The sequence below is a fragment of the Patiria miniata genome, unplaced genomic scaffold (genome assembly GCF_015706575.1).
Source record: "Patiria miniata isolate m_02_andy unplaced genomic scaffold, ASM1570657v1 HiC_scaffold_5, whole genome shotgun sequence".
Classification (NCBI taxonomy): domain Eukaryota; kingdom Metazoa; phylum Echinodermata; class Asteroidea; order Valvatida; family Asterinidae; genus Patiria; species Patiria miniata.
Window position 1 is genome coordinate 3,367,486 of NW_024037072.1, and position 15,368 is coordinate 3,382,853.

At 39.2% G+C, this 15,368-nt stretch overlaps 1 protein-coding gene and 1 long non-coding RNA gene across 6 annotated transcripts; one reads left to right on the top strand and one right to left on the bottom strand.

The window, feature by feature from the left end:
• Nucleotides 1-3,954: 3,954 nt before the first annotated feature.
• On the top strand, nucleotides 3,955-5,682 carry LOC119742124. The gene is made up of 2 exons (XR_005272816.1): nucleotides 3,955-4,077; nucleotides 4,408-5,682. It is a non-coding gene; the product is annotated as an uncharacterized LOC119742124 (long non-coding RNA).
• Nucleotides 5,683-8,213: 2,531 nt separating this feature from the next.
• On the bottom strand, nucleotides 8,214-12,699 carry LOC119741588. 5 transcript variants are annotated; one of them, XM_038217401.1, is made up of 6 exons: nucleotides 12,631-12,699; nucleotides 10,719-10,860; nucleotides 10,255-10,415; nucleotides 9,897-10,090; nucleotides 9,308-9,401; nucleotides 8,214-9,044 (listed from the first exon to the last, which is right to left on the bottom strand). In XM_038217401.1, exons 2-5 carry the CDS (start codon nucleotides 10,840-10,842, stop codon nucleotides 9,326-9,328), a joined length of 555 nt encoding a protein of 184 aa, XP_038073329.1. In that variant the 5' UTR covers nucleotides 10,843-10,860; nucleotides 12,631-12,699; the 3' UTR covers nucleotides 8,214-9,044; nucleotides 9,308-9,325. The 5 variants fall into 5 exon arrangements, with proteins under 5 accessions (XP_038073329.1, XP_038073328.1, XP_038073327.1 ...); XM_038217400.1 differs by having other exon boundaries at nucleotides 9,303-9,401; XM_038217399.1 differs by having other exon boundaries at nucleotides 8,482-9,401.
• Between the last annotated feature and the right edge of the window lie 2,669 nt (nucleotides 12,700-15,368).

Sequence of the window (15,368 nt, forward strand, 5' to 3'; positions counted from 1 at the left end):
AATGGCCACCAGAGTGAACCTGGCCGCGTATTCGGCCAGATATCGATACCACAGCCGCATATTCAGCCGTGTATTCAGCTCAGCCGCGTATTCATAAAGTACGGAGGCCAATAAACAACATTATTGATGTGATACATTTTTATATATTTAATGCGGATTTCATCGAGGACTGTACCGAAAATGGAGGACGTCAGTATTATGTTTGATGATCAGTTATTTAGGTCTCGTGGCTTCCTATAAATTATTTTCGTTTCAGATCTAGGGCAACTATGAATCACGTGATACTCGTCCTGAGAAAAATCGTACTAAAATAGCATTATGCGGTTGAACAACATTAAACTTATACTTCGAGACAAAGTGTACCAAACAGTGCAGTGTAGGAAAAAAAGTCAAATCGCCGAAAACATTAACCCTAAAGGGGCCGGGTTATTTTGACCATCTCTCAGCCGGGGGGGGGGGGGGCGGATTCCGCCCCCCCCCCCCTAAGATCTCGGCCATCGAGTGACGAAAAATTTTGAAACTCAGCACATGCATAGAGCAACTCTTCCTAAACATGCCCAAGAAATTTCATGACTATAGGTCAAAGGGTTTTGGAATTATGGCTAATTAATTATTCATATGTATGCATGGCAATTCTGCTCGGTGTACACGATGTATATGCAAAAATTCAGTTTTCACGGCGCGTAGCGCCGGAAAAAATTTCGCTACGGGCCAACCCGTGGTCCAATTTTTATGTTTTTGGTATCAAAAGATGCGCAAAGCTCGAGGCTAAAAAGTCATAACAGCTCGGGTCGCGAAAAATTTTTTTTTAGAAGCTATCGCGGAAAATGTTGAGGGGGGGGGGGGGGGCGGATTCCGCCCCCCCCCCCCGGCCCCTTTAGGGTTAAAGAGTTGTGAGCCGCCTACACTCTATTTTGGTTTCAGGTGTATGGGGTGTATCTGTCACGTGACAAGGGCATAACAAAATGGGCTTTCACCGCCAAATTTATATTTTAATATATTTAATGCGGATTTCAGGAAAAGTGTACCGAAAATGCAACATGTCCGAATTTTGTTTGATGGTCAGTTATTGAGGACTCGACTAGAGGCTTCCTATAAATTATTTTGGTTTCAGATCTAGGGCAGCTATGAATCACGTGATACTCGTCCTGAGAAAAATCGTACAAATAGCATTTTGCGGTTGTACAACATTAAACTTAAGTTAAACTTCGAGACAAAGTGTACCAAACAGTGTAGGAGAAAAAGTCAAATCGCCAATGACATCTTAAAAAAGTGGTGGCCCGCCTACAATCTATTTTGGTTTCAGATGTACGTACCTGTCACGTGACAATGGCATAACATAATGGGCCTTTACCACTGATCTCTATATAAAGACTGGATAGCTAATAAAGAGCCGCACAATGTACGAATTTGACGCCATATTGGTGAGACCGGCTGGTGATCTACAAAGGACAAGTTGCCGTGTTCATAGACAGCTTGATTTCTTTTGTAACGTCGCGGCTCACTTGACTTATATTTTGGCCACCACCACTGACCAACTGACCAAGGTTTACTACAATTTTTCTAACGTAGTGGTTACTTTTATTATGCCGCAAATCACTTTTTCGGCGTTTTTGAAATAATAATCACTACGGAAATGTGTTCCTTTTAGAACATCAGAATATGTGTACGTGACCAAAATGCGCGTCAACTGTTGATACAACGCGCGCGTATTTACGCGTAGAACGTTCGTATTATACGCGGCCATCTTCGTGAGACCGGGGCGAATTGGTCAATATGCAAAGTCTACTGTGTGAATGTTGTATGCATATCCGCTATCCAGTCTTTATATAGAGATCAGTGGCCTTTACCGCCAAATTTACTTTTATTTTATTATATAATAAGGGAATAAATGTGTGGTCCGGAGGTTTTTATCACTCTGTTTAAGACCACTTAGAGTCTGGGTGCTGATAATTATTACCCGAGCCGGAGGCGGGTAAATAAATACCTTTCCGGTAACAAAAAAACCCATATAATTCGTTCAAAACATCCCGATTTTGTTCAACAAATTCACTTTATGCTTTTTGAAACATCCCTCTTGCAAAATAATGGAGTGTTCAGCTGGCGAGTAAAGATGTAAACAACCCTTTTATGGAGATTGACGCGCGCGTATCATGTTCTGCGCGATGTCGCGCAGAACGCACCTGGCGCGTTGCGTTTTGAATTTAGAACTATAAAGTTCTGACTCCCTGGTAGTGTTGCGCATGCTTACGTGAGGATTGTGAACGTTCAACAAATGAAACGATAAGAGGCACTGGATTTAGGAGTCCACATTTTATTGTGACACTGGAAAAGTGTTTAAGACCAGCTAGCCATGTCTTTATCATCCGTTTAAGACCGGCCACGTGACGGGCTCTCGACCAATAGGAATGGCTAAACTGTCTGAGGTATTTATGAATGCGATTTAAGGAAAACTAGTTCAGGGCCAGTCGAAAATGTGCCTGTTTGGAAAGGGCAGTTGAGAACTGCAGCTCTGCAAGCAACGCACATTATTCAATGGTGCTTCCACAGGTTGAACGCACACTCGCAGGTTAAACGCACACATGTCGTCATCCATTTACCCCTACTGGACAATGGTATCGCCCTACAGTAAGGGTTACTTAGTCGACCGCGCGCCTACACAGTGATGGTTGCTCATGCAGTCGACTGCAAAATGCATGTGCCCGTGTAGCCACTCACGTACATGTACGTGTAGTCATAAGGAAACATGGTATTCAGTGCTATTCACCCATACTGGACAATGGTATCGCCCTTCAAAGCATGTGCCCTATAATGTGCCATGCCTGTTTCCATTGTTGCGTCATATTATTATTAAGCACGCGCGCTTTTGCTCAAACGTGACGTAGTGACATTTGAAAAATTGAAGGACTGCGCGTGTTCTATGATCTAGCTGCCACGTTAAGGCTCAGAAAATGTTGCTTTTACGTTCACAAAAAAGGGGAAATTCAAATCTTTCCAAGACTTTGTACAGTGTTTTTCTATTTTCAATGGCACACATGAGGAGTAAAAAAAGAGGAAATCAGCTGATCCGAGGAAAAGTTGCATGCCTGTATCCTGCATAGCACAACCTGCCATTATTCACATCTTCGGTCATTTACAATCATTTTGAAAAAATAACGACCACAATGACAGCATTCATAGCCTTGGTCAAGGCGCTAGTTGTTTTTTTATCCGGCCGTGGCGCGGTAATGCATGCAGTCATAATGTCTATGCGCTATGCATGCAGTACAGTGCATTAAAAATACAGCGCGAACAGCGACCTCACGCGGCCATTTTTATGCAAATCAGTTGGACCCAATATAGCGCCATGTAGGATCGACATATTGTCGCTTATAGAGTGTGTAAGTCTCGCGCGGAAAGGTCACCAACGTGTGGTTGATTTTGTTTTCTATAATACTTTGTTTTTGCTAAGGCCTGAACAAAAAACGGCCATAAATGATGATAACAAATTAGAAATGAATTTCCCATAGTATCAGAATTTGCATTACTGTTCAAATTATTGCAGAAAAGTGGGGGAAAATGTTTAACCTGCATGGAAGGTAGTTTAACACGGTTATCAAATAGTATACAATATGGTTTGAGGTTGAATAATCGATTTTAGCTTCCAGGGGTATTGGAAGTTGACAAACTGAGTTCGTCAACCGAAATAAACCATGTTATATTTTTTTACTTTACCTCATGCATATTCAGCATGGGCGTCGCGAGGGGGGGGGGCCTTGCCCCCCACCCCCACCCCCCTGGAAAAGCAACCAAAAAAATTAAAAAGGAAGAAAAAAAGAAAAAAAAAGAAAGAAAAAGAGGCGCGAAGTCATAGTGGTGTAAATTTAATGAGTTGGGGGGGGGGGCAAAATGTCCCTGCCCCCGTCTAAAACTGAGAAATCGAGAATTTGTTCAGAAATACAAGATTTTTTGGGGAAAAATATGTTTTGCCCCCCTCTAGAAAAAATCCTGGCGACGCCGCTATTATTCAGCCATAGAGCAAGGACAGATGATTCAGCTAACCTCTGTGAAATAAAGCAGCCAGGATATACTGTTCAGGTAAGTGTAACTGTTAGTGGGGGGGGGGGGGTTGTAAAGATATCTTCTTGCAGATTTGAACTACATGTGCTTCGCTTAAGGAATTACTCCACACTACAGTTAACTCTAATTCAAAACATTCTTTGAATAATGCATAGGTAACATGAAAGTGTAACTGTTACATATGTAAGGAGGATGTAGAGTTATCTTCCTCACCGTTACATGAAAATGGCACATAAATCTTTTCTATTACATCCCCCAACTGTGAGGTAGTAAAAGAACAGCAAGAAGTTTTCAATTCTCTGTTGGTTGTAATTCATAAAACAGTTTAACAGACATTTTTTTATGCAGGACAATGTGTTGAAGTCTTCAATCTGCAGCTTGTTGCTCTGAAGCCATCAAGTTCTTTCTTTACTCAACCCTTATTGCCACCCTTCCTGTCGGCAGATGCCAGAGTATTCAGAGCTATCGAGGTCAGCGAATAATTATTTCCGAAATTATTAATTCACTAGAGCTGTTTTGAATATATATCGAATAATTGATCAACAACCGAACATTTGAAAAGCAATTTCATGATTCGAATAGTCGAGTAAAAAATATACGCCCTACACAAATGCCTGTTATGTTATTTTAACAGTAAAGTGTGCTTGATAATTTTCATACAACAAAAGGTGTGCACAAAATGTCAACGACCGCCCCATAATTTTGAATACTGCAGGCAAAACCCTTGCACTCTCTGCCTGGAACATTTAACTGGTGCAGTATGCAACTTAATTTGGCACGTGTAAACAAATGATCAGCAAGCTTTGAATATTCAAATATTCGGTTTAACACAATTTCGAATACTAGAATGCTAAATTATTTGAAAATGAAAAGCCACATAAGTCACACCAGCTTTTTCCAAGTGAATTTCGAAAACGTGATTTCTAGCACGTGAATGTGGAATCGCGATCAAGCAGTTATATAATTCCAAACGTGCAAATGTTTAGCCCTGACACAGCAGTCAGTTGTTAAGCTTCATTGGTATTTAACAGTTTCCAACTTCAATTTTTCAGAGCTGAACTTACCCGTTTCCTATGCTTCAAACACTTCAAATATTTATTAAATGTCACATTCTGTATAATACTATCAAAGAAATGACCACTTGAAACAATTTCTACTGTTTTTGTATAATACATGTAAATCACATCCCTGTTAAACTGTCAGTGAATGAAATTTTTTGTACACCAGGTTTGTTTATAGACAGCGGTACTCATACAGTTCCATTACAATTTATGCAGTGCAAGAATTCCTTATAAATGTTATAATGCCATCACATTTTACTTAAAATCAACCTGATGGCCATTTACTAACATTTTTATAACTTCAAATATGACTTGGCCATGGCCTCAATCATTTAATTTGTTCATGTTTACCAATTGCATGTGTACAACAATCGATGTACAATTGATTTCAATTGTGTTAATTAACTTTCAATTACATACATGTATCAATAACTCTTTTATGATGAGAAATACATTTACCATTTCATTTTGTCTCTGCAGCAGAAACATGTGCAGCCAGATATTAAGATATCAATTGTTAAACTTATCAAAGGTCTAATAAAGATTATTAAAGTAAAAGAAATTCTGCCTGTTTCATTTATTGTTTTCCACAACATGTAGCATACAGATATGTTTTTCCCTCTTCTGACATATAGGCCTACCATACTAATGCCATTTTGAGCAACTACTGGTCTGCACAATCTGATGCAATCAGGACTCCTTATATTTCAAAACTTCAAATACTAATAACGACATTTTCTACTAATAAAAAAGTAAATAAAATAGACGGGTAGAGGGCTATAGATCATTGCAATCAATAACATTGGCGTAGTTAACTTCTATAGTAGAAAAATATACAGGGCGGCAAATCATTTCAACGGCGATAGCCATGCACACACGGTTGAGTGGCAATAGCCAAGTGCGTACAGTACAGCCAAGTGAGTATATAATTTACGTCAATAGAGGGCAGCAGATACATTTAATGTTTAACTTGCATTGCATTTATAGGCCAAGTTCGGGCAAGGACCATTAGTCGACTAGTGGTTGATTTGTGACGTACCTTACGCCTGCGCACTAATAGCAACGTGCGAACGTCTCTAGTCAAACGCTGGTCAAAATGTCATCGCAAAACTTCTGGATCCTGGCTCTCTGCTAGCGTCGTGAATGCGCGCGGCTATTGGTTACCAGCGAAGCAACCAACCCCAGTAGGCTGGTTCCAAATAGTCGTCTAGCGTAGTCAACCACCGTTGACTAGACAGAGTGCGGGCAAACGTTAGTTAACCATTGGTCAACTATAGTCCTTGCGCGAACTTGGCCCTAGCTGCCGAATGCTAAACAAAACTAACCATTAAATGTATATGCTGCCCTCTGTTGGCGAAAGAAATACTTGCTCTACGTGCACATTATTGCCCAAAATCGGGAATTACGTGATTTCGTCCGTTTTAGACTAAAAAGTCTCCTTTAAATTTCTGGAAAATCTGGCTATAGGTTGGTTCTTTTAAATTTGTTTCGAAGTTTGTAATTGATCGGATTCAAGATAATTCCGAACTTGTCAATTGAAAAACGTAATGAAACTTTTTATTTTAAATATAACATACACATAACTGTATATTTGCCAAGTTTCAGCCCAATTGGCTTGCTAGAACGATAGGTATAAAATGTTTAAATTATAATTTGTAAGATGAGGTCACATGACTAATGACGACGTCATTATGATGTGACTTGTTTAAGACCAACTTTACCGAAGGGCCTTGTACTGTGCGTAGTTTAAAGTTAATAATGATCCTATTTCATGTACAATTTTGCAAGTAGAAGAAAATGTCAAAGTTTAAAAAAATTATAACAAATCAAGCGATGACGTCATCATGACGTCACTTCGGATTTTGCATACTAGTAACTGTATCTGCATATCCACCAAGTTTCAAGACGATCAGACTTACCCTTATATGTGAAATACAAAAATCGCATTTTTGATGACGTCATCATGACGTCATGCACTTTCACTTTTTTGGTCCAAGTATGCATTACCTAACAAACCCATTGCAAAAAGAATTTTGAATTTACCATGTTCCGTTGATAAGATATGGTTTGAGGGTCCAAAACTTCAAAAATTCTTATAAAATCACACGATGACGTCATCGTGACATCACTCCAATTTTTACCTATAACACATCCCGGTCTACCTACATACCAAGTATGAACCAAATTGGACTTACCATGCTCGCGATATAGGGCCCTAAAGTATGCACCTTTAAGATGACGTCACATGACCCATGATGACGTCATCATTGCGTCTATCTTCACGAAAGACCTTTGCTATATGTTCTTCGACTATGTAAAGTTTCAATGTTATATGAGTATGCTTTATGCAAAAAGTGCCGATGAGAAAAAAACGTGCACAAAGTCTATGGCATTTTGGTTGCAAGTCCCAAGAGGAAAAAAAAAAAAAAAAAAAAAATAAGTACAGAAACAAAGGCTTTTCCGCATTTAAACGGAAAAGCCAAAAAAGAAAAAAAAGAAAAATTGAAAATAAGTACAGAAACAAAGGCTTTTCCGCAAATAAGCGGGAAAGCCAATTACAATTACAATTAATTACAAGTACAAGTACAACGATAGGAGTTAAATGACAAAAACATGTTGGTACAGAGCTAGTAATACGAAATAAAACTAGAGTTATTTGGTCTTACAATATGGGATTATTCTACCACATATTTGTTAATTAATTGGGTTTTGTATTTGCGTTTGAATAATGACACATTTGACACCTTTTGAAGAGACGGATGGAGAGAATTCCACAGCTTGGGGCCTTCATGTTTAACAGATTTTTGAGTTAAAGTTGTACGAGCCCAGATCTGGTGAATATCATGATAACGCCTAGTAAAATGACGGTGAACATCCTGATTTTTACAAAACATTGAACAGATAGTGTTAGGCAGGTTATTGTTGGAAAGCTGGTACATAAAGGTCCCAAGCTGTAGAAGGTAAATATCATTGGCCTTTAGTGTTTTGTGTTTATAAAATAAAGGATTGCTGTGGGCCCGAAAGTCGGTACGGTTAATTATTCTCAGAGCTTTTTTTTGAAGGGCAACAATTCTATTAATATTACTAATTCCACAATTCCCCCATGCTAAAACACCATAGCTAATGTAAGGTAGAATTAAGGCGTTGTAGAGAGTGAATAACACATTCTGAGGGAAAAAGGTTTTAAGTTTGTTAATAACACCAACATTTCTAGAAATAACAGAGCAAGTATTGTTAATTTGTTTTTTCCAGGACAGAGATTGGTCAATATACAGTCCTAAAAATTTCACACAATCTGTTTTTTTAATAGGTGTGTTATCAATAAAAATATCCTGTAAATGGATATTTTGCTTTTTACGGAAAAACATAAAGTGAGTTTTGTTAATATTTAGGGACAGTTTGTTGGCCTTAATCCATTCATAAACATTCCTTAGTTCTTTGTTAACAGTCTTAAAGAGCTCACTAGTGTCAGGGTGTGTGTAAAATAAATTACTATCGTCTGCGAAAAGAATAAATGAGAAAATATCAGAGGATTTCACAAAATCGTTAATATAAATGGAGAATAGGAGGGGCCCAAGTATGGATCCTTGGGGAACTCCGCATGTGACCATTTTTTTAAATGTACATTTTTTTTACACTTTCAACGTAGATTGCATCACTAGCATCTTATTGTTTGTGGCTTTCTTATTAACACAAAGCAATATGGAGTAACTAATTTAACGTTTACATGTAGAACATAACATATGTAACTATTTAACTGTGAGCTGGATTAGGCCACACAAAAAAAGTCTCCGGTTCCTGGTATGGAGCTTGCCCCAAAAATGGTGCGGCGACGCGGCTTTTTTTTTTTTTTTTTAGTGCGGGAACACTTCACTGGTGGCTCCAGGTGAGTGGACTGACGTCTGGAATTGGAACTACAACTACCTTAGGAGGCATGAACAACATGAATATACATTTATTAAAAACTATTTGAAAATAATTCCCACATCCTAAGCATGAACCTGTAAACGACACTTTTAGAATTCATTGTATTGGCCCCAACGACATCATGGGGCACAATGACAGTTTATCGTTTTTAAGAAAATTGTTTATTTTGGGGTATAACCAATAAAATGTACTTCAAATCATAGTGATACACTCTCTTCAAAACAAGAAAATTCAAGAAGCAATTATTACAGTTACCATACTCTGGAATCAATTCTGTGCTAGTTCCCTGTGCTATCCGCTGCCTGCATCACATGAGAGGCTGCACTCTCAATGGCCGAGGAGAGCTGAGCTTGCCTACAATATGTGACAGATTTACATAACAAAAGTTTAAAAAACATCCATCTTTTCAAATTGGTATCATGGACCCTTTTTGAGAAGGAACAAAAGTGACTGTAAATGTGTATTTGGACTCCAGATTCCAGATTATGGAATTGAGTACCCATAATCAACTTTACAAATGACTTAGTAACTTCTCAGACAATGAAAAAGAAAGGTTTCGAATGTCATTCATGGGACATTTTCAAAATGGAAACCAGGCTACATGAAAAAAACAAACAACAACACAGATTCACATTTATGAAGATTGTGAAAATGCCTTTTACACCGTAAGGCTTCACAGCTCACTGTACACACTTTGTATTTTGGTTTTTTTCAATCGGGTACCTGATTCGCATACTATCTGTAAATGCAAACCCCTTGTCTAAAGCAATAAGCACATCACCAAGTACTTGGTGAAGTGCTTAATTCATTCACTGCAGCTCGCAGTTCCTGCAAGGACTCCGCACTCACCCTTGATCAGCTTTCTGCATAATCCTGAAGGAATCATCATCTGATGTCGAGGAGGCCCTCGGTATAAGTCCCAAGCTACTCTCCCGCAAGGGTAAGGAAGAGCAGAGATCAATGGCTAGTCCAATCGATTTCACGGCATCCAACAAGCTGGGAGTCACTTTGGACAGAACTTGTTTGATGTTTCCAAAGCGTTGCTGGCAGCCAGATAAGAAAGATAGAACAGTTCAAAACAATTTTTAAAATCTATTAGGGCTTATTAGCCAGTAATCAGGGAAACAATTTGTTTTCATTTTTGTCTGATTTTAAGTAGGTAGGATTTTTCTGGAAGTCAAGTCATGTTTAAGAGTCCAATGCTCACAGTGCATTCTTTCTCTGCCATCCTTCTAGAGTTGGCCTGCTGCAGAAACTGTCTCTCTCGCTGCAGCTCCAAGATATTCTGACGAGCCTGCTGAGCATCGCGTTTGGAAGCAGCCAGGTTAGAACGCAACCTGGCGATCAGGATGATTGATGCAGTTGTTCCTGTGGGTAACAAAAGAATACTGGTTTGTTACAAGTAACATAAGGAATCAGCAGGGGCTTTTCTACACCCACAACCATGCATTTCATAATGTTTGAGTAAAATGAGATGCACCATTGTAAACATTTCAATCTTTGAGTACATTCACACTTGTCTGATTTGCTTTTTAAATATTAGTTTTAGGTAATTACAATTCTTTGGAGCTGACAATGAATTGAGATGAATTACGGACTTTGGGCCAATTATAGGCCTACTTATCATTGGAGCCAATTGTAGTGTATTGGATATCATCCGGGTCTTCCTACCTTTACGTTTTGAGAATGACCTGGACCACGATGTATTACTGTCATTCAGAGCTTTCTTTCGTCGCTTTTCTTTCATCTTTTCTTTGATCAGTTCAATGCTGGTGTTGCCCTTGCTATGTGACATGGTGTCTTTGTCTTTATCCTTTGAAACGAAACAAAGAAAAAAACAAATTGATTGAGTAGTCACAAAGGAAAGTTTTAAAGTGAAGAAGTCTGTCAAATAGACATTATATAGTTGAGAGTACATCATTTTCTGCTAAGAGGTAGACCTATAGTTTAATAGTTATAGGGTAATTTTTTGGGACCGCCATGGAAATCAGTTTTAAAAATATTGGGTGACTCTCTACTCTATGTTTAATTGTTAATTTACAGTTCTAGATAATTAGAACAAAATGTTGCAAGGCTGACGCCACTTCTGCGATTGTGTATAATAGATGGAGAGTCAAGAAAATTTTATGAATATTTCCTGACAAAAATTGGAAATGTTCAAGGCTCAGTCCCAGATTCCCTATGAAGAAAAAAGTGGTGTCAGGTTGCAAAAAAATTTTCCGATAATTTTTTTTTTCGTTTTTGTGGTTGTGTTAAATTTTAACTAGCCCAACAGACTAATTTAGTAATTAATCTACAGCCACTTGTACAGAAGAGACAATAATGACCTCTACTCACAGGGACCACACTATCAATAGAACAGACTATGCATGTACAAGCCAAATTATGCATGTACATTGTGTACATGCACATGTACTGTACTCAACTTCAAGATTACAACTCATTGCTCTGAGATCTTGGTATTTGGTTTGTGGTCCTCCGAAATATTCCATCTAGGGAATTTAAACTGGAGATCCTGTGCAAGTAAAATCTTGCCCCAAGGCCAGTTTAATGCTGCAAAGAAACTTGGCATCCTCCGGTCCAGAGGAAGACGAGCGGGTTAATTCCCACTGTCAGAGATGTACCGGTAAGGCTGTTGTGGAACAGAAAAGTAAGATCACACATTTTCCTTCCACAATAAATACCCAAATATCTGCACGCAGTAATGGTGATCCTTCTACCGAAGTCCTTCCATTACCCTCTGCATCACTACTCTATCCTTGTGGCAGGTGCAACCAGAAAGTGCTCGACCATCATCACGCCGTTGCAGGTGACCATTGCAGTGCCTGGTTTCACTGTGCTTGCATGAGAATATCAGATAAACGTTACAGAAACGTTACAGAAACCTATGTGAAGACAGTAAATTGCCATGGCAATGCGGATGTGACTCCCAAAACGTTTCATCATCTGCGCCAACTTCTGTTTCCATTGTCGATTCATCCAACTTGTTTGACACAATACAGACACCAGATCGTTCTGGGACCGTCTACTCCACAAATTCACCTGTGCCTCGTAATGAGAGACCAATTCATACTTCAACGCCATCTAAATCCAAGCCAAGCAGAAACACGGAGAAGAAAAAGTAACTTGGTCTGCAAATTAACTGCAATGGGCTCAAAGGGGAAAACAGCAAACTAAAGTTCGGAGCTGCAGTAACACAACACCAGCCAGACATCATTTTTGGTTGTGAATCCAAGCTGGATGATAGCATTCCTACCTACTCGGTGTTCTCTGAGAAATACGAGGTATACAGAAAGGACCGTTTGGTTTTTGCATTGGGATTTTTTGGCAGACATTGTGAACAGTGTCAGTCGGCATATTTTTCAAATAATTAGCCAAGTACCGTGACCAAGTTTTGCATAATTTATAATTGAAAAAAAAATTGTTTTCCTAATTTCTAGAAAAAATCCCAATGCAAAAACCAAACGAGGTATCGCTAAGCGTAACGTATAAAGAAACCCCAATACTGAATACTAGACTAGGCCTAGCCCGACTGCGTCTGGCCGTACAGTACTCGCAAGCTCTGACTAAAAAACGAACTCACTGTGATGTCGTGCTTTCACTTTCAGTCGCTCACTTCTAGTGCCGCATTAGTGTTCATTCGTTTTGACATACGCAAGACGGGCATTTACGTTTCAGCCAATGAAAAGCTTTGCTTGCCACGCTCCACCCACAGTTACCGCCCACCGTGACCGTCCACAGCCTTACTTTTATTATTCAAATTGTGCTTGTATCAATCATGATAACAATGCAAGAGGATTCCAACTCGTTCAGCGGTACAAAAATCTAAATAGCAAAAGAGGATCTCTTACAATTAAAGCTGTCTGATACAATGCCTGCTGAATCTATCCATGGAGGAAGGTCGAAGCAGTTTTGCAAATACATGTACACTGTACATGATGTGTTTTGAGCAAAATCTAGTCGGTAAAGCAAACAGAATTACGCACGTAATTAGTTTAGTGCAGGTATATGAATTCACACTGCAGGGAGTCCTCTCAGCATTTAAGCCTACTGACGCACATACTGCCTTTAGTCATGGATCTCGTGGCCACAATCATGTTCCTTTCTATATTATTACTTTCTGTTATTGATAAGTGTACCCCTTGTTAATTTTTTTTCCTCGACGAAGAGCTGGCTTTTCTTTGGAATTATTTCAACACTCTGTTCATGGGTTTCTCTGCACGGGCATATTTTGTTTGCCTGCACCTTTGCCAAGATTGCGCTACAATAGAAGTATTCAATAGTCAGTATTCAGATTTACAATACACTTGGAACGTAAGGAAAGAATAAGGCTAAGGCAGGGTACAGGCGCTACAATAGAAACTATGTAGGATTAAAAAGGCTTACGTAGGGAACAGTCAGTATTCAGATTAACAATACACTCGGAACGCAAGGAAATAATAAGGCTAAGGCTAAAAAAAAAGTCTCCGGTTTCTGGTATGGAGCTTGCCCCAAAAGTGGTGCAGCGACGCAGCTTTTTTTTTTTTTTTACCTGTTTTTCTTTTGGGGGGGGGGGGGGGCTTCAAATGTCGGCTGATGACTGCAAATGGTGCCCGACTAAACTTAGTGCAAATATATGGGAGTCCAGAGAGGCCACATAAAGCTTATTCTCGATCATAGCCCCATCTAAAAACACGTTAAAATTGTGCAGCAGCAGGATTCCAGTCAAACCAGTGAGTTTGGCGGTTTTGAGACATCATCTTGTATTGAAAAAAAAACTTTTTCATTTTGCCGACGCGCATGGCTACGGCGACGCGTGCGCATACCAGAAACCGGAGACTTTTTTTTTTTGGCCTAAGGCAGGGTACGAGCGCTACTTAGAACAACAATACGGCACATAGGATTATAAATGCTTACGCAGGGTACAGTCAGTATTCAGATTAACAAGACATATACATTGTACGCCTGTAAAAGCTAAAGGCCACCGTCAGGTACTGTCACTCTGAAAGCAAGACGAAAGTGAGGCACGAAATGGGGAACGTTCGACAAATGTGCCCGTGTGAATATCAATGAGGAGAGGGCACTTGTTTTAAATGCATATCGCCATAAGTTTAAAAACAGTAAATCATAGGTTTATAGAGTAAATCACCAATGTTTAGCGACGCTTAGAAAAAAGTTTGGGTCATTACGTTTAAATTTAACCTTAACTGAATCTCCAATAAAAAGAAATATTTGTATGCAAACTGTTTAAAGAGTACAATGCCCTGAAACTACTAATCAACAAACTTAGCTGACCCAAGTTTCGGCAAGTCCTTCCAATTTTTATTTATAATTATTTATTTATAATACATGTGATATAATTGATAACAAGTCTTTTATTTTGTTAATTTCAGGTTCTTATTTATCGGAGATTATACGATAGTGCTTCAAAGAAACAGACATTTGTTTGTGTTTACTTTTATTGATAGGAAAATGGTTGACAAACTTTGTCGAAAGATTTCAACATGAGTTTGAGCTGTGCACTACAGAGTGTCCTATACACATATATACGTAATGTACAACATTTCCAGTGCATTTCTTCATCACGTCATATGTCGCCTATAGGTACAACACTATACAACTCCAATTTAACGTTCCCGATCCTGCCACTTAGAATGTTCTTTTGTTATGTTGATATTTGTACCGCTCAACGAGTTGGAATCCTCTTGCATTGTTATCATGATTAATACAAGCTGCGAACAATTTGAATAATAAAGGTAAAAAAAAAAGACAGGAGACGGTCATGGTGGGCGGTAACTGTGGGTGGAGCGTGGCAAGAAAAGCTTTTCATTGGATGAGACGTAAATGCCCGTCCTGCGTACGTTCAAAACGAATAAACACTATTTTGACGCACAAATAATAATCGGTTACCAGCTGGTTAAACCACTTGACGGTGTTGTGCATTCTTAAGAACGAGCGCGCGTTCACTTGGCAATGCGCCGAAGTGAAAGAAAATTGCGATCTACAAAAACCTGAAAATCTGTGGTTCGTGATCTTATTGTTACCGAATTCGGCACAATTGCAGAATACCCCGCCACTGAATCTATCCACCTCGTAGCCGGCTACGAGGTCACGGTTGATTGCCCTCAATAAACCTTCTCAGCGTAGCTGGATGGACTCTAGTTACCCAGCCCTAATTTTTTTCATTGGGTTGTCATTTAGGGTAGCAGACCAGTAAATAAACTTCCATAGACCCCAATGGTAAATGCTCCCACTTCAAAAATTCGGGAAAAATACTCACAACTCTCCAAGGTGTTCGAGACGCACAGCAAATTAAAGCTTATTTCATCATCTTTCATTTTC